The sequence below is a fragment of the Lonchura striata genome, chromosome 9 (assembly GCF_050655825.1).
Source record: "Lonchura striata isolate lonStrDom1 chromosome 9, ASM5065582v1, whole genome shotgun sequence".
Taxonomy (NCBI): Eukaryota; Metazoa; Chordata; class Aves; order Passeriformes; family Estrildidae; genus Lonchura; species Lonchura striata.
In genome coordinates, this window is record NC_140711.1 from 21102889 (window position 1) to 21122212 (window position 19324).

At 42.0% G+C, this 19324-nt stretch overlaps 1 protein-coding gene across 37 annotated transcripts in view; it reads right to left on the reverse strand.

Annotated features, from left to right (window-relative positions):
• Positions 1-3187: 3187 nt before the first annotated feature.
• LPP (LIM domain containing preferred translocation partner in lipoma) overlaps positions 3188-19324 on the reverse strand; it is a 352923-nt gene continuing 336786 nt past the window's right edge. For all 37 annotated transcript variants that reach the window (XM_085587199.1, XM_085587213.1, XM_085587195.1 and 34 more), the window contains one exon: positions 3188-18115. In XM_085587199.1, coding sequence (XP_085443325.1) covers positions 17987-18115 — 129 coding nt within the window. In that variant the 3' untranslated portion in view covers positions 3188-17986. The remainder of the gene's footprint in view (positions 18116-19324) is intronic.

Sequence of the window (19324 nt, forward strand, 5' to 3'; positions counted from 1 at the left end):
CACTGGAGAGGAAGGATGGCAGCTTTGGCAAAGCTAGAGGGTCCTGTGCTATATGACTCTATAGTATGGTTTATTGCCTTTCCTTGTTCCGTCCCAGAACAGGAGTAATGTCCGTGGTGTCGGAATGTGCACATGGTAATTGGCTTTTGCTGTAATTAAATGCTTCGGTGCCAGCATTTAATCAGCCGCCAAAGCCTTTTATTGCCTCATATACGGCTGCACCATGAGCATTACCCCTTAATTAGTTGCTGAAATAGTGATGATTTAGCAGCGTCTTTATATTTATACTTTAAGACAGCAGATTCAGTCCAACACCAACAATATGGCAAGATAAAAAAGCAGACCATTCTGCTATGCAATGATTTGGGTTTATTTATTTTTCCTTACCTCATGGAAAACAGTGTCATGTGTAACTCCTGGTGACACTGCACTGGAGGTGGTTAGCACTTGGAAAGCAGTCGCTGTGTCTCTGCTCTGCTCCAGGGCTGACCTTGTGTATTTTCTCCAAAAACTCCCAGCAGCAAAAGAGTAGGCTTCACCTCCTTTGACTCACCGTTACCTGGAGTGCCTGGTTGGGCAGACCAGAGGCAAAGAGCTCCCAGAATCCTCACAGGAGCTCCCTGGGTAGAGGAACTCCTTGGTGTCACTGGAGTCACTGGTGTCACTTTGTTTTGCAGGACCCTGGCAGGTTGTGACATGTGACACTGACAGCAGCATCAATTCTCCTGACAGCCCCACCCAAACTCCTCTTCCCCCTTTTCCCCACGTTTTTGCAGCCGTGGTGGTGCTGTGTGGTGCAGCCATTTGCCATTTTGGGGGGAATTGAGCAGTGAAAGGGCTCACTCACTTGTCCATTCATCTCCATTTCAGTTGTCTGAATGGAAGAGGTCTGGTCTGATCTTTCAGAGTCCCTTGACAGTTAATGGTATGAGAGAGACCTCTCCAGAAAGCAGTTCACCCTGCCATGAAGAACCTGCCAAAGCTTTGTTGGAGGAATGACCCGTTGGAAGTGTCCATCTCTCACAGAGGGAGCCTTGCTGCCCTCTTGCATTGGGTTCTTCCCTTCCAAAATATTATTCCAAACCCTTCCCAGAACACCAATACTGCCTGCTAAGACCAGCACTGGAGACAGATTTATCAGCCTTCCAGGTTTCTCTTCCATTTGAAAACCCCTGAGGAAGCTCAGGAAGCCCTTGAAATCTTCTCAAAATTGATTAGAAAGCAAAATAAATCTCCCTTTTTGACACAGAAGTCATACAGGAGGTTAGCCTAGATAAACATCAGGATAAACATCCCAGATCCACCTTTCTTCAAAGCCAGGTGGTTAAATCTCCAGTAGCCACAGCTGGAGACAGCCATTGCACCAGGAGAACACAGGGTTATGACTGCTTTTCATGTGACCAGGGATGTCACCAACAGAGCCAAACAGTCTCCTCTGCCTCCATCCCTCCCTGAGCCCCAGGACAGCCCCCACTGGCGCTTGGATTTTAGATACACTTCACTCCCAAACCTTCCATTGTCTTCAAAGGATTCTGGTAGCCTTTGACTGCAAAAAAAGCAGTGCCAAACTACGGGATTAATAGCTCCCCCACCCTTGGCCCTCGCCTCTGGCCCCTGGCCTGCTAATGCATTTTGATTTGTGTGTGGACAACGTATCCCTGGAACTTTTCCATCGTAACAAGTTTAGGAAAAAGTACCTTGTGCTATAAAGGAAGTAATAATATCAAGTTTGGAAAACTATATAGCAGTTTGAATAGACTTGAAAGCCCACACCATCACACTCCCTCTACTGCCAAGACAAAGCCTGTCAGACTCCCATGTCCTGTAGGAACAAGCAGCAGTTTGTCCTTTCCTGAGGAACAACACAGGCCTTTCCTAAATTCCCCTGGGGAAGGGGAGGAGCTGGGAGGGAGGCTGCTGCCTGCACCTCCTTCCATGGCTAACAAAGCATCCCCTGACAATACATAACCTACTAAAGAAGTCCTGCATTTTTCCTGGTGGTGGAAAAGTAAGGATAGGATTTAATTTACAGCCAATATTTGGTCTGGACAGTAGCAGAGACTGTTTGAGGGTGAAGACAACACTGCCATAGAGAGGACTGCCAGGGGAGGTCATGGGATCTCCATATGCAGATGTCTTCAAGGCCACACTAGATAAGGTTTTCTTAGGAATTACATGGAGGGAATGGATTTAGCTGTGTTGTGTGGCCTGGGATCGTTCTACAACTCTCAAAAATTCTTTTAAGATAATCACTTCTGCTAATAGGTTCACCTCATTTAACCCTTAAAGGCACAAGACAAACCTGTCTCAGATGCTTACCTAAGATGCAGTTTCTCCCCTGACAGGAGGGCCACCTTAGATCACACTGCTGTCTTCCAGACTGCTAACGTTCATAGAAATTAATCCCATCTTGAAGATGATCTGTGCAGCACTGTGCAGGAGATTTCTGAGAGAAAAGGGCTTTTATAAAAAAGTTCCAAGGATAGAAAGGGAGAAAAACAAAGGCTATAAGCAGGGTGCAGATATTTTGCATGTATCTGTGGAAAAGCTTACTGGGATACACTGGACATGAAGCATTTCTGTCAAGGACAGTGTTCAGTGCTGCACCAGGTTCTCTGGCTGGAGAGGTTGTGGGCAGCCTGTGTGGGGACCAATGATATTTCTTAAGCAGATGGGAACAATCCTGGTTATTTACTGCAATGATAGCCTAGAAACAAGTTTCTAGAAGAGATAGGCTTTGCTAACCACACTTATTTCTACTCTCCCCATAACAGTTTGAATAATGTTCCTTCACTCAGCTGCAGAACAAGGTGTCTGACTCTGCTGTCACCCATCACAACACGAATTTAAGAACATTTGTGGACACCTTCCCATACAACCCAGCTCTGTGGATTACTGCATGGGTTAGGAATGGAGTGCTCTCTACTGCAAAGGCACACATTTTTAGGAAAATTCATCAAGAGATGGTCAGTATGTCAGATGAGCCTCTCTTGGGACACTTCTGCATCCTTAGTTCACCCAAGAATAAAACAGTCTTGAATTAGGTATGCTCAGGACCCACACAATGGGATTTTGAACCTAAAAGAGAAAAAAGTGAAGGATATGAAGCATAATTGCAGGTAGAGGCTGGGAGAAAATAAATAGCATTCAACTTGAAAAAATAATTTCACACGCTAGCAAACAAAAATGAAATTTATAAGAAGTTTATTGGATTGGTAAAATGTAATAAAAAAGCATTTGTGATACTTCTTCTGCAAAGAAAAAAGGCATCTGGCGATTTTGCATATTTATTTTCCCTTACAAAACATTTGAAAAGCATAACTGATAAAAAGGATAACAACTGGAAGAGCAGAGCAAAGAGGAAAATACATCTCAATATAATTGGATAATGCATAATAAAAATACAGAAAACACATGCTTAAAACAGCTTTCATTCTCTTACTGTAAAAAGTAATTTTACGTGTTGAATAAAAAATATATGCCGGTTGCTCTGAAAATTGCAGTTTAGAAGAGGTAACTAGCTGAGAACAAAATATATATATCTATATATATTTATAAATATAGAAAATGTGTATATGCTGCATCTGTCCTCAGAACAAATTGGAATAAATGATTTTCTATTCATGCACACAAGTTACCAGAGAAAAAACTTCATTTATTGCTTAGCAGATCGATCCTGTAAGGTGCTGATTGCATTTCCTGAGTGCCCTCAAAGCCCTATGGAAGTAGTCAGTGAGGGAGACAAGTGGCCTGATGGGTTCAGTGACAAGGGAGGCTACTCAGCAGCTCACAGGAGGTGCACTCAGCAAGTCACAGGAATTGGGAAAATTCCAATGCCAGCAGGGTTAGGCCCCCCACAGACTTGGGTAGTGCTTTTGCTCAGCAAGGAGTAAAACTCTGGTACCCCCAAGCTCTGACAGACAGGAGACCAATCCTAAAAGCTCAAGTAATGTTACTTCATTAGGATCCGAGGGCATGGAGTGTGCAGCAGAAGCATTCCTCATACAGGACGTGCTTCCTTGTGCCTCCCCTTGCCCAGATCCCTAGGCTACTGATTCACATTTAAAAGGAAGATTATTCCCACACCACTGGGAGCCTCTGTCTGCTGAAACGACAAGGAGGAGAGTGGCCAGTCATGCCTCCTCCCAAATGCAACAAAGGCAACAACACAGAACCTTCTCCATCTCATGGGCTAAGCCAACAACCACCATGAAGCTGAAACGCCACCTCAAACCGCTGTGAATTACTGCACCTCCAGTACAGATCATCCCTGTGAGCCCTCAGAGCACACAGGTCTGCAGCTGGCAGGGATAGGCCAAAGCATAGCAGCCACATAGGACAAATACATTCCTGGGGCACTTCCTCCTTGCAGTCTGAAAGACCTGAATCATTCTCCCAGCCTTTAGGGGCGGTCTCCGTGGGGCCTGTAGCCAAGAGGAATCCTTCTGGAACAACCTACGTGTGGTCAGACCTCCTTGTATCAGCCCACATGTAAAGCCAGCATGAGTGATTGGGCTCTGAAGCACAACAAACCTCTGCTGTTTGTTTTCTTCTGGAAAGTGACTTCAATAAATACAGAATTAGTACTCGGGGTCTCTCATTTGACTAACTAGAGGGAAGGTACTGGAGGCTGCTCTCCAGACTCTCTGACTGTCCAAAACACAAGCTATGCCATGGAAAAGTATAGGACCATTAAGGAAGTCGAGGTGTCATCAAGGCAGATCCTTTCTAGCAAGACCATGAGAGAAAGTCCAGGCATTAGTTGGCTCTGCCCACACCTCTACCAATACTCAGTTCTCACTTTCCAAAGAGACAGTAGAGGAAGTCACAGTGATGCAATTCAGAGCACCAAAACATCAAATCTTTCCCATCACTGCATTTCCAATACACCTTGCATTTCCTGTCTGATCACAGCAGGAAAAATGTTGCTAAAATATTATTTTGACGATTGAAAATGAGAGCATATCAGCCTTTTTAATACAGTAGCACCAATCAAACTTTGGTTCACCTTCAGATTTTCTCTTCTAGCATTATATAAAAAAATGAGTGATGGAGATTTTATAAGATACATTATTAAGGGAATAAATTCTTCAGATATGAATGACTGGAGTTTTGAACAGGAAGAGATCTTTGAGGAGATTAGAAGAGGTAACTAGCTAGTTACCTCTGCTACAGAACAGCTGCCCACTAGACAACAGGGTGTGTAAAGCAAGACAAGCTGCACTGATGGGATAAGCCATTGCTTTGCTTATCCCCATGGAGGACAGATTATCCATTATCCTCTTGCTTGTCTTCTCCATCACCCTCCTAATTCCCATCCCTGCTCAGCACTGGGGCTGTTTCTCTGCTGCCCATAGAGGAGCACAGCAGGTCTCTGAAAAGGCACACAGTGAAGAAAGTGAAATGCACTTTTTGTAAAGGCAGCTCTGTCAATAGCCTACTTGTCACCTTGCTGGTTGTTCTGTTGAGATGCTTGTCAGGAGCTTAGCTACTTAGGCACATTAGAAATATTTCTTTTTAGGTGGATAAACCAAAGAACTAGATCAGACTTGGGGGACAAGGCACAAAATGTCCATTTGCAAAACTGAAATGGGTTTCCAGCCCACACAGAGCTGTCAGTAAAGTACTGGCAGATGCAAAAAAGAGCTCCAGTTTGGATTTTCAATGGGTACCATCTCAACACAGTTGAAACTCAAACTACAACCTCCGGCTGTGCATTTCAGTGCAAACTGCTCTTATCTCATGCAGCCCTGAATGAAACATTAGCACAAAGGCAGCCTAATTGGAACAGGATCTTCTCCTCCCTCCCTGCAAATCCTCATCATTGCACACAATCCCATAGCTAATGGCAGAGAGAAAACAGCTGATTCTGGCAAAACACTCACATTAGGAAGCAGGATCAAGCCCTAGGCTGGACACAGACTCACCATGGGGAGTAGTGCTGGCTGTGGAGAGGATGAGGCTGACCTTGCTCCCTTAGCAGGCCTTCCTCACTCCCATGTTGCAGCAGTGTGGAAAGCTGGAGAGGGAGCAAATGTGTGCAGAGGAGATGCTGGGCTCTGGCTTAGTTTAGGAAATGGACGGTGTCATTTTTCTCCTTGTATATCACCAGGGAAGATTAGAAAAGCAATGAGAAATTATACTGAATGGCCATCTCCCTTTAATTTTGAAATCTAAGCATTTCCTCCAGTGAAGGAATTCCTCCCATGTAGAATTCCTATTTTGAAAACTTCTTTATATCAGACTGGAAAATATTCTTACTGCATATGCTGGTTCCAAATTCTAGGTAAGCACTCCTAGACAGAGTTCCTAACTATTTTCATTCAGTGCCCAAGCCAAAATGGTTCCATACTCTATGGGGACGAGGGCAAGACTACAACTCAACAAATGAAAAGTAAAAATAATGATACCTTGAAAAAGCACATGGTCCTGATTACCAAAAATGCTGAATAAGCAAAGCTACTATGGAACAAAATCAGTGGGAGACATAGGAACAGCCATCAAAATAAAAAATCAGAGCAATTCTGCCCTTTATTTTCTTGCCACGTTTATTATTTTCACCTCTCTCTTCTCACAGATGAAGTGGGGCAGGCCAGTTCTTTTTCCTTTCCAAGCTGGCTTTGCTCTCTGGGCTGTCACGCTGCTGGCACAGCCCTGTGGAGACAGGACTTCCCGCACTTCAGGGGAATGCTGAACTGGGGCTATTTTTTAAACATCAAACTATTCCTGTTCACTGTACACTCTGCTTCCAAAAATAAAACGAGCATCCAAGTCTTTAAACGAGTAGACAGACCCTTTAAAGTCTCATAACAATGTTTTAAACCAGGGGTAGGAGGGATGGGAATGGGAATACATTTTCCTGCTAATTGGAAATAATGAAGCTGATGTTTGTGGATATGAAATGCTGGGTAATAACAAATCAGAGGTCTGTTGCTGAGCCTGTTCTGCCAGCAAGCCTTTGTGAGAAAAGACAGCAAGAAAGGGTTTTTTTCTTTGCATTGATGAACTTAAAATGAAAGCAGGGGCAGTACCTGGGAAGGAAAAGGGTAGACAGGTACAGGGCATGGAAATTATTTGTCTGGAGCAACCACAGAAGTAGGCAGAAAAATGGCAAAAATAATGTCTCCTTATTTTCTTAGCCCTGGTTCCTAAAACTAGTTTGGGAATGATCTGGGGGAAGGGGAGGAAGGAGCAGCAATTTGAACACAGCAGATGCTCCAGTTAAACCATATTTTCCCAAAGAGGAACCGAGGGTGGGGGCAGGGGAGATGGCTATTATTAATGTCCTTCCGTATATAGCAAAGCAGACATCCTGCATAATGGCAACACAATACATCAATAATAGCCCAAGAATAGCTTCCTACCGGTTTTTTCCCCCTGACAGTTAGAAACATAAAGAGAAAAATCAAGCTGCTGAGATAAATAGCTGAGTCTCCACCCCCACCTCAAATTGCCTTGGCATATTTTAAGAGATAAATGGTTCTATGAGAAATTTAAATAGCTTTCTCTTTTCTTTTTTGGCAGCTGCAGGAACTGGGTCAGGTGTAGAAATTATTAATTTAGAAGCCTGAAAAACCCATGTTTGAAACTAAGGGTGTTTTTTTTTTTTTTCCCCTTTTAAAGCATCAACTTTCTTAGAAGCAGTTACAAAAAAATAAAAAATAATGGATGGGTATTTTTTAAACAGAAGTCAGGTTAAAAATAATGAAATAACAGTGCAGGCTGTAGAAAAGGGACAATTTGTGTAACAGTTTAATGGACATTAAAAGTATCCATAGTAGATTGTTAATGGGTTTTATTGCAGAGTGCAGTATTTGCCTAATGGCTTTCATTCCTCTTCATCAAACATAGCACTGGGAGTCTGCCCTGAGGAAAAAGTCTGGGGGGCACCATTCTGAAGCTTTACCCAAAGTTTAGTGCGTATTTCCAAAGAGACAAGAGATTTCTGGAAAGTGACCAGCTCCGAACACTCCCATGAGGAGCCCATTGTTCTCTTGCAGGTCTCAGAACTGACACCCCAGGGAGCTCACCTGCTTGAGGCTGTGCTCGCTGCTGCTCAGGGCTGGTGAACCTGGTACTGAGCCACAGGAAAATCACTGCCTTCCCCCTCTCTCTCAAGTTCCTCTTGCTGTCCACCTTGATACCAGGATTTGTAACACAGCTTTCTACTTGATGCCAAATCCATCTCCCTCCTCATGCCTTATGGGGAAGGAAGGATCTCTCTGCAACCATAAAACCTTGAATCTTACAGAGAAAAAAGGTCAAATCCTTTAGGAACAGCTCCTAGCAAAGAAATGCTGATGAACTATCTCAGAGGAAAGTACACTAGTTAAGACCTGTAAAAGATTCAAATTTCCAGTCCTATAAAGAACTCTGAGGTCTTGAAAAATACCCAGTTGGCAGGCAGCCCACTTCCTCTGCTGCATGGCTGGTACAATCCTCCTGTTCCTCATGTTCTGTGTCCCAAATCAGGCAGACACCTGAGAGGGAGGAGGACTCCCTCGTTTATACTCACTGCACCTCTCAGGGCTCATGGCTTGCACTCTCTCTTTCCCTCAGTGACCAATCAAAAATTTAGAAAGGTGACAGAGAGACAGATGTAAACAGAACCGCAGTGCCTAGAAAGTCAGAGCACAGATAGCATCAGAAGACAGACTGTAATTACAGGCCCTGCTACTTATTACATAGGCCAGTTGGGCTACATGAGCCTTTGGTGGAAACTTCCTGTGCAATTAATAAAGAAGAAACAGAATACTTTTGCAATCACTTTTCTAGCTTTCACTGTGGGGGTCCAATCCTACCATCCTGGATTAGCTCTGATCATAGACAATCTTTCTCTGCATCAAATGAAGGCATCTGTTCCGTAAGACTAACAAAAAAAAAAAAAAAGAAAAAAGGACAAAACCCTCCTTGCAAACCTACACCATGCAATCAAGAAGGAAAGGAAACTGATCCTGATCTCCCCCAGATCGTAATCTGACAATGTTTTCAAGGCATCTGGCAAAAAGGAAGAAGAAAGAGGAATACTATGAAATATTTAAAATCCTACTTCTGTCAAGAATACATAAGAGAAGAAAGGTGAGTTTGAAAGGGCTGTATTATTTGTAAGGTAAAACCTGAAAGCACCACCTTTTGCATAGGGGCATGAGGGGTCCTTGGCCTGAGCCAGAGCGGTCCTGAGAACAAGTACCAGGCACTGATTCAACAGGGACTGGTGTGACAAAGTCAAAGCTGGGTGTGAGGGACCAAAGCACTGTCCTGCAACACCCTGGGATGTACCATGGGACACAGAGGGTAAGGACACGTGTTAATACTACAGCAAAACAGCTGCAGCTTTGCAGCCAGCAACTCATCCTCCTCATCTAAAGCTTCAATCAGATTTTCAAGTGCATAAGAAATTGAGCATACCCAGGGGAGGATTTCTCCTAAAGGCACATTTTTTTACTACTGAGATTCTCACCAAAGAGACTTCCAAGGAAGGGGAGACTGCCCTGTGAGATCTGAGATGCATCAAATGACACTTTACTTTGCTCCTGCACCCAGGATATTGCCCTTCCCAGTCTCAAAACCCCACTGGTATGGAACAGAAAAGTCTCATCCGGGCCTGACCACTGGACTGATCCCATCCCCATCACAAGAAGCAGGCACAGAAAAGGGCTGAATGTGCCCAGGTAGAGGCAGGAAGGAACCCTCAAGCAGATATTCAGCAGTTCCAATGCTCAGCTGAACCTTTTTCTTGGTCACATCCACCTGCCTGCTGAACAGTCCCAGTAGAAACCATAACAGACTTCAGGAATGGTACTGGGTGTACAAATGGGACCAAAATAATCCTGAAATGATGAAAAAAAAGGACACTTTGGAACAAAACTGGCACAGCCACAATCCCCACAATGCTTGTGTAAGATAGAAAGAAAGAATCCCTAGAATGTATTTATCAAAAGCCATTTTATGCAAATTTTTCCTTCTGAATATTTAAAACATGGTGAATATTAAACTTCAGAGATTCTTAATATGTTCCAAAGCCCCACGGACCTTTGAAATGCTAGCTCATCAATATGCAGCATCTAATCTTGTCAGAATAAAAAAAAAATAAAAAGGGGGAAAAAGAAAAGCTATTCATCCTCTGCACACAGAGGTTACAGTGAGACTCCCAAGGAAAATAAAAAAACAACCAACTTCCAGCATCTTATGCAATAGGTTAAATTTACTCTGGTTGGGAAAGTTTCACTTTCTGCAAGAGAGAAAGTGCCTGTACGTGCATAGCTACTGGAAGCTTCTTCTGAAGTGTGAGGCTGAAACTGTGTAGCTGGATTACAGTAAGTAGTTTATTAAAAAAACAAGGCTTGTGGCTTTGCCTCCTGTTCCAGTCCAATGCAGTCTCAGGATCCCCTCTCCAAAGGCCAGCAGACAGTGCGCCACCTAAAAATCCATTCTAGTCCAAAATGCTGTGGTTGAAATGGTTTTGCTTGTTTATAAAGTTTAGTGTTTCGTATCGCTTGCATCTGACCTTCAGCAGAAAGAAAAGCTCAGTTAAATTGTGCAAATATGTACCAAATGGGAGCAAGGGAAGGCAGCCAAAAATGCTGCATGAGCTTTTGCAGGGCTGCAGCCTTTTAGGAGCACCAGTTAGATGAACTGGATGAGAGGCCAAATTGATTTAGGCTCCAGGCAGGAGCTTAAAACACCATGACATCCAAATTCACAAAGAAAATGTCCTGTTACTGCAACCCCAAATTTCCTGCACATGAAAACACTGTTTTCTTTCATCTTTAGGAGATGCTCATTCTGTAATCCGACATTTAAAAATGAACAAACAAACAGGAGTCAGCTGACAAAGGATTCTTGCTGGTGAATGGAAGTAGGTCACTTTGAGTATTTAGCCTTTACAGTCTGGCTTAATATTAGTGTTGTACACAGAGCAGCAACAAAACTGCACTGGACAGGGAAAGACTGATTTTTTCTTTTCTGTGAAAATTAGCATGAACGTTTTGCATTAATGTGCAATGCCTCCCCAGCACCTAATATCTGGTTAATTAAAAGAAAAAACCACAACCACAAAGCAAACCGCACACTAAATGAAACAGCAACAAAAACCCCTTACTGGTCAGCCTGCATTTAAAGACATCTCAGTATGAGTAACTGGGGAGAGAGGAATTTTCCTGAAGGAACATAAAAGAAAATGAAAGCTCTACATACAAGACCAATAAAATTTTCTGTCTCTCACGAATGCAAATTCTGGCTGCCCTTTTACACAAACATATTAAAGGAATATAACTGGAGGAAAAAAAAATAAAAGAGGAAAAGCTAATAAAATCATTTTTGAGGAGAAAAATATTTAAAAAACAAACTATCCTTCAAACATATTTCTTCATGGTAAATCCCTGCAATCATGTGGTTCTAAATTACATGGTTAAATATGACTGAAAAAGTAAGGCACAATTTCATAATCATTTTAAAAGCAATAATTATAACAATTTTATTTGATATCCATATGGCAGGCCACTGATACTAAGGACGCACAAACTACTTGATTAAAGATCTGAACAAGTTTTTCCAACTACTAGCTAAGACTCACAATACTTCGGTGAATTAAGTAAGAAACCATCTTTACTGCAAAGATGAGTGCACATTGAGGACATGGAAAAAGTGGGTAAGAGAGAGGCTTGTGGACAAGGGGAGGCAGAGGCAGAAAAGCAGAGACACCCCAAGTGTGATGTTCCTGGGGAGGGACTGGTAATGTAAAAGTAATGCCACCACTGGGGCTTCTGTTTCCTTCCTCATTTTCTAAAACAACTAGGTAGGATGAGAATACTGGACGAATAACAAAATTTAAAAAAAAAAAAAAAGAAAGAAAAACTTTTTAACTGGATGCTCTTGCTACCCGTGATAAACCCTGGCTTCCACACATTACATGAAGCAAAATGTGCTTCATGTAATGCATTCCTGACTGCATGACCAAGGACACGCAGTCAGGAATAAAGCCCAGTGCAGTATAAGCAGCAACAGCCAATATTGCAGCCTGTATTTCTGCTCAGTTATAGCCCCACAAACACCTGACATGTGTGTGTCTGTATGCCAGACTGCTCTGCAAGGGTGGAACTTTGACTTTTCAGACCACAGCAGACAATTTCCAGGCTGAAGTGAGAGCTGTTCCTCAATGTCCAGCAGGAAACCTACCGAGGTTATGTTTTTTTCTCTTAGATTTTCAGATGCTGGATAAATGCTATAATTTCACAGGTGTAAAGTCTGTTCTCTCTCAGGCTTCAAATGCCAGTTGGGCAACCAACTGTTGCAAATTCAAACTTGAAATGCTGAGGGAGACAGGTAATAGTTCTAGAAATGCTTAAGGAAAAATGCCATTCCCAAGCCCAGAGAGGAGATGAAGTTCAATCAATATCTCTTGATTTTCATGGCAGTTGCCATAATGTGCCTATATTCTTCAGTAATTTCAGGGGCAAAGCCAAACAGAAAAAGACCCCAAGATAAAAACAGAGAAGAAAATTGCAGTTGCCACAGAAAAAGACACTGGCAGTCCCTCTAGCCAGCCACTTCATGGCTTTAAGATGGATAAGAATAATGAATTCAACAGAAGCAATACTGTTATTTTAAGTCACATTACTTGGATTGTTCTAACAAAGGAAACAGTGACTTCAAAATTAGCAAAACTAGTTAAAAACAGGGAAAAAACATCTTGTGAAAAGTTTCAAAGCTTTTTTTATTTCACCAGGTCCAATACTGAACCATTTCCCAAGAGCATTTGCTTGGTTTTAGGTAGAATTTTTATCCAAAGAAGTTTTCAAAATTGTAACAGAAACTTTAATTTACCAGCAGAAGAAATCCAAGAAGAACTGTAAACAACTGTGAAAGAAGACATGGGTCTTTGAGAAATAAAAATATTTGTTAACAATTCTGAAATGTATTTAGATAAAAATTCAGTATAATTTTAATCATAACAGCAAAAACAACCCCCAAAAATGTTGTGGGTAACATTGCAAAAAGAGAGAACTTCTCATTAAAAAAATGGCCCTTCTGCTATCACATAATTAGTGTAAAAATTGCAACCAGCTCTAACTGGAAATAGTGTTCTCACAGCTCTCTTGGTCTGTATTTTACTAACCTCTAGGTTTATGGAGCAGTTCCTGTCCTCCTTCTACAACAAACCCTCAGTTACCATCGCTGGTGTTTTCCCACAGGGATTTCACCACAGTGGGATGGTTCAGCACCCCTCTCCAATCACCCCTCTCCAATCACCACTGTGACCCCACTACAGGAACCAGACACCATCAGATACCAGGCAGCAACTCAAACTCTTCCTGAGCCACTCAGTGCAAGCACCAGGTGTCTCACATTTATCCTTGACATGGGACTTCTCTCAAGAACCTTCTCTTGGGTCCTGTTATCCCTTGCCTTCCAGATTTTCCCAAAATCAAAAGGAACCAGCATTTATCAAACCTAAGCCAGGCAGAAGCCGTAACAGGTCCAAAGAGATTTCAGACAGACTTGTGGTATATTCTCTTTAACAAGCATCTTTTCTTTAAAGACATTTTCTTTTTCTTTATTCTCAGGCACATTTTGCTGACAGGCAGAAAGTCAAATTAAGGCCTGTGTTTTGTGAAAGCCTCACTCCTGCTATCAGGATGAACACTATTATGTAGAGTGACAAACACTTTGGTACTCCCACACTTCTGTGATTAAGTCATTACCCAAGTGTTTTGCAGCCAGGATAAAAATCTAAGAATTAAAATATTAACACCCCTCCCAAAACCAAAATTAAAGGTGTGTTATCTGATAGGCTAAAGAATTGGTGTGGCTTTCTGTTTTTAAAAGCAACGTTCAATGAATAAAAAAAGGTACAATAAAACCATCACATTCACAAAATTCTAGTGTTAGCCTTGGGGATGTGCTTAAGGATTGGGCTGTAACCAAGGCAACCCACTCTCCTGGAGAAAGTTTAAGTAGAGAGTTTTAAAGCCATTGCTCAAAGATACAGTAAATCTGGCTGTAGGGCTACTTGTGACATATGGAAGGTGTCACAACCACCCAACACAAAGCACTCATCTTGTAACAACTCAGCCTCCTGCCATCCAAATGTAAATTTGATCAGCTGTGGTTATCTCCTGCAGTTGGCATAAGAGTGACACAGGAGCCATTTCCTGTGTTCTGGACAATTGGATAGAAATTTAACTGTGCCTACATCTTACCCAGATCAAACCTGTACGATCAGGGGACACAGAACCAGTCTGGTATTAATGGCTTATGTCACACCATGCAATGGCTTTAAGTCTGTGCTTAAACAAACCTCAGGGACTTAAATATTTTGCTAAATTAGAACCTGATCCTGGGCCCTGTCTGGCCACACAAATCATGGGATCAGGCCCGACTTGCCAACAAATGGTAGACAAAGCAGCATAAGCAGAAACTGCAGACTTGAACAGAAATGTTTGGGTGATCTTCCAATTCTTTCTGAAAGGAACAGTTTGGACATTATCACAGCCACAGATGATGTGAATTTTTGTCATGGTTAAGAAGGTCCAACTTGAGAAAAGCAATGTCTCTTTGGCAAAACAACTCCTTCTTTGGAACAGATAAACATGATATATTATAAGTATGTGATAAATATTGTGATGAAGCCATATCCCAATAGTTCTTAATTGCAGTGCAATTGAGATAAAATCCCACCAGCATTTCTTATTAAATCCTGAAGCATCAGCAGGGAGATTTCCATATACATGTGGGTGATGAGAGCCTCTGTGATACTGTATCTTTTAAATATATTTATAGCAATTTTGGAAAACAAAACCACACAGAATAAAGAAGAGGGTTTTGGATGCTCCCTCCTTCCAATGGGCAGATGGCTTTAGTGTCTAGGGGTGAAAAAACTCCCATCATAGTACCTTTGCACAGATGTGTCAGGTCTAGAAACCAGCCACAGCACCTCAAACATCAACACTTCAATCTTTGTCAATCATATTTCATCCATGAAATATTTAATGCTTGAAAAGTTTGGCTCTCACCTCCCTGCATGCCAGCCCAACTCACCACAGCACTCTCATAACAGAGAGGATTCAGAGCTGGATCTCCTGGCTGGCCACATGCATTGAAATGGGCTGGAATCCCAGGTCTACATACCAGCAAACTTTTCTGGAAAGAGAAAATAAAGCTCCAGAAATCAGTAGTTTGTGCTAGTCTGTGACTAGTTTAATCCCCATAATGTCTCTGGGAAACTGCAAAGAAGCTCTCTCATGCAGAGGGCAGAGGACAAGGACTGCTCCAGTCCAGCCCATGGCAGGGCCATAAAAAGCCCAAAGGCTCTGAACTTGAGTCCTTAGTCTAGGCCACATTCTGCTGGAAGGCACAGCAGCTTGTTCCCATCAATTACCTCTGCAGAGTCTCATCTTGAGACTTGATTTAACACTCCCAAGAATAAGGAAGATCAGAGCTATGTTTTCTGCCTGATTAATGGCTCCTTCTGCACCCAAATGCATCACATTATCACCTGTGCTTGTATTCTAGCACTGACCTCCCCTGTTTTTGTAGCGTTAGCTCAAACCAGATTTGCTCAGTATTTGCAAGGCTTTTTGGACTGGTGGTGGTGCACACTGTATGTCAAGAAGCGAGCTCAGAAGGACCTTACATGCCACAGTTCAAAGAGCGGGAGCCCAGGTGGAATCTGGTGGGAGCCAGGGTGCCAAAAAATATGTTTATGTCTGAGGCAGTAACATTCTTACAGGCCAGGGAAGAAATCCAGTATAAAAAGTCAAACTGCTTCAGCACAGTCGCTGTGGTGGTGAAGGAAGTCTTCTGCTCAATGATGCCACCCTTCTACAAAGAAGGATTCATTTCAAGCTGTGAATTTTGGGAAACTTCCCTGACACTGGTGAAGTTTGCCAATATATAAACCATGCAAGGAATGGAAGTTTCAGACTGGTATTTCTGTATTTGAATTTACCACAGAGAGCTGAAGCTACTGAATATCACAGTGCTCTTCCAAAAAGGTTAGTGCTAAACTAAAAAGAAATGCACCATATGCAGGAGCTGCAGTATCACATCACAATTTTTCCTTCATTTCCTATAAGTTCAGTTCATCTAACTTTTCTTTTCAGCATTAGTGGATATAATTATTCTCTATAACAGAAGCTTGATACAAAGAAAAAAGTACCACATTTTTATTGCTCTTCAGTGGGATGCATGAAAAAATCTTATAACTTACTCTTGAAAAGTTACATTTTGTCACTTATATGGTCAATCAGCTTGCAACTATTTCAGTTCTCCTTCTTAATTTAAGCGCAAAGAAAGGTATTTTCCTTGATTACATCTGCAAATAAGATATTAATGTCAATTCAGTGATATGAAAATTACTCCCTCACTATGTAATTTGCACCTTAGTTATTATGGGTTTCATGAACAAGACTATTATAGCTGCTCAGAATGCCATGGATTTCTAATTTTTTGATTTGTTTTTAATTACCCAAACTAAAAAAAACCCAAAGAAACCCTAAACCCATGATCATGTGAAAAAAAAGGATTATCTGTGCCCAGGTTTTATTTACCTTGGGATATATATTAATTCTGGACTGAAGATGAAAATGCTGCTTCTGGCCCAGCACTTTACTGCCATGCGTTTCACAGAGGCAAGTTAAAAGTGGCTGGGATGAAAATGGAAGAGGCAAAAAAAAAGCCTGCTTTCTGGAATGGCATAGTGAAGGGCTTAATACCCTCTTTAGCTTTCTTAGGATGAAAACTGAACATGTATTTATGATGATCTCTTTTGCTGTTGTTGAAACCAAGACCTTATTTTTTAAATTTAAAAATTCAGATCACATGTGTTAACATCAGAGAAATGTGTATCATCCCAAAGCCTGATTCAATCCCTGTTACTGTTGAAGGAAAATCCTCCCACTGCAATAACAGGAGATGGAAAAAGACTTTATTGCTTGAATGTCTACCCAGAGACCAACACTGCCAGTGGTCCCACTAGAATGGGCTGTAGAAGAGAGTGGCGTAAGATTTTTCTGAGCATCGCTTTGCACTGCAGTTCTATATAGTCATTTTTATCTTTTTTTAACCACTGGGATTTCAGAAATGTGTTTCTAGACCCACATCCCTTAGATATCTTCTCAAGGGACATGCCTGGCTTATGCCTCTGGTAAATCAAAAGCAAGTTGTGTGTGTGTAGTGTGTAGTGTGTGTGTAGTGTACAGTGTGTGCAAGCTCACATCTTTCTGTGATTGCTCATACATTGTGAATTGGAAGCATCACTACTGAATAAATTTATGCAATAGCTAAGTAGACTTTCATGAGTAAAAGAAAAACACTATTGAACTGGGAGGGAATGGAGACAAGCAAGGGCCTAAGAAATGAGCAATTTATGTCCCAAGGATACAAAATCACACCTACACTCAGGCGCAGTACAGTTGCAGTTGAACTGTTTGTGTTAATGCTGGGTCTGCTCTCACACCTTCGAGGACAGTGGAGCTACTTCTGCTGGTGACACAGATCCTATTAAAGTCATCAGCAGACATTGAAGCCCCATGACTTCAATGAGAGCTGCTCAGGTTCTCAAAATAACTTGGGAGCAATAACTACTTCAGCCATACTTCACCCTCTACCTTCATGTATTTCTTAAGAAACAGTAATCAAACACAGAATGGTAAGGACCATGTTCAGACCTCCTTATACAGGCAGATAACTTAGGTGCTGTCACCCTTAACTCCATCAGCTACAGACAAAGCAGGTGCTCTGACTCACTCACTGCCCTCCTGGACAGTTGTGTCTAAATTAGGTGCTTGTCATGGGCAGTCTGAACATGGCCTCTCAAACTGCCCTCTTGTTCCAAGGCCTTCCAGTTTTCCTTTTTTTTTTTCTTTTTTTTTTTTTTTTTTCTTTTTTTCAATAACAGAGATTCAGACCCTAGGCTGGAAAGCAATCATGCAAAGCTTGTGCAATATCCCCCAATGGGCATCCTGGGGAGGGTCACAGCTGTTACTCAGAGATCAGTGCTGGCCTTGGCAGTCAGAGCCTGGATCCGAGCAGAGTTGCATGTCTTGCAAAGGATGTGCCCGTCCAGAGGGTAACAGCCCTGATTGTCCCCTTCAGACAGGAGGCCACCACAGTCCTAGGAAATAAGTGAACAGGAAGAGCAAAGTAAATAAGAAAGAATCTATTAGTCAAAGAAACTCTCTCCTCACTCTCCACCTTGTAACAGAATCCAGCCTGAGTCAGTGTAAAGCATGAAGCTGAGGTACGTGATGTCTTTTACGATTAAGCCATTTTCTGATAAGAGACAATGCTGCAGAGAAGATGGGTTCCCAAGCTCTCTGCTGAATTTAATCCAATTGAAAATAAAAGGAGATTATTCCCTTCACATTTCTGAGGAAGCAGAGGTCTTTAGCATTGGAGAAACATCAAACTGAAGCACATATTTATTAATTCAAAAAAAGGATAAAAAAAAAGCATCACTGGGAAAAAGTTTAGTACCAATATCTGACTATAGGCAATCTCCTTTGGAAGAGTTAATGCCATGAAGTTACAGCCTCCATTCTGGGGGTGGCAGCTAAGTGAAGTCCCTTACCAGAACTGTCACCTGTGTTTGTATGACAATTGGCCAAAAAGGTTGTGGCAAAAAGAAGGATGTCAGACAGGAGCATAGAAACCCCACTACAAGGCCCCCAGACTTGCTCCAGAGACCTCAATCTATAAGCTTTAAGGCTGAGTATAGCTGATAGGAAAATTGGGAATTATCCCACACTTCATGATCAAGCAATTGCTTGGCCCAGGACTGCTGATGGATCCCTGTGTATGAAAGCCTGGGTATCTCAGCAGCCAGCATGGGGACATGCTGTATGATGAATTAGGCTCTACAAAATTTAGTGTAAGAATGCTCCAGCATCTTAAAAAATAATGTGCCTAAGTAATGGGCTGATACGTACCCTGAAAGCCAAGGTCAGATTGAGAATTGAACCAGATGCCTCAAGTTTCAGCCTAGACCTTTAAACCTTAGTCCATCCTTCTTTCCAATTAAGGTTATTAAAACCTGCAACTGCAATATGAAATATATTTGGTCTCATTTTTTTACCCTGCCATCTGGCTGATGTATTATCCAACAAGTAACACTAGCACCGAAGAATTCTTGAAGGTTCCCTAACACAGCTGTTCCCACATGCTAATTGCTTTAAGGTGATTTTTATTCTCTGTCTTCAGACTCTTACCATCAAAATTACATGAAGTGTGTAATGAAACTGAACAGAAAAAGTAGCACAAAAAGCATTGCACAAAACAAGAATGATCATGTTTATATGTCTATTAAAATTCTTCAACCCATATG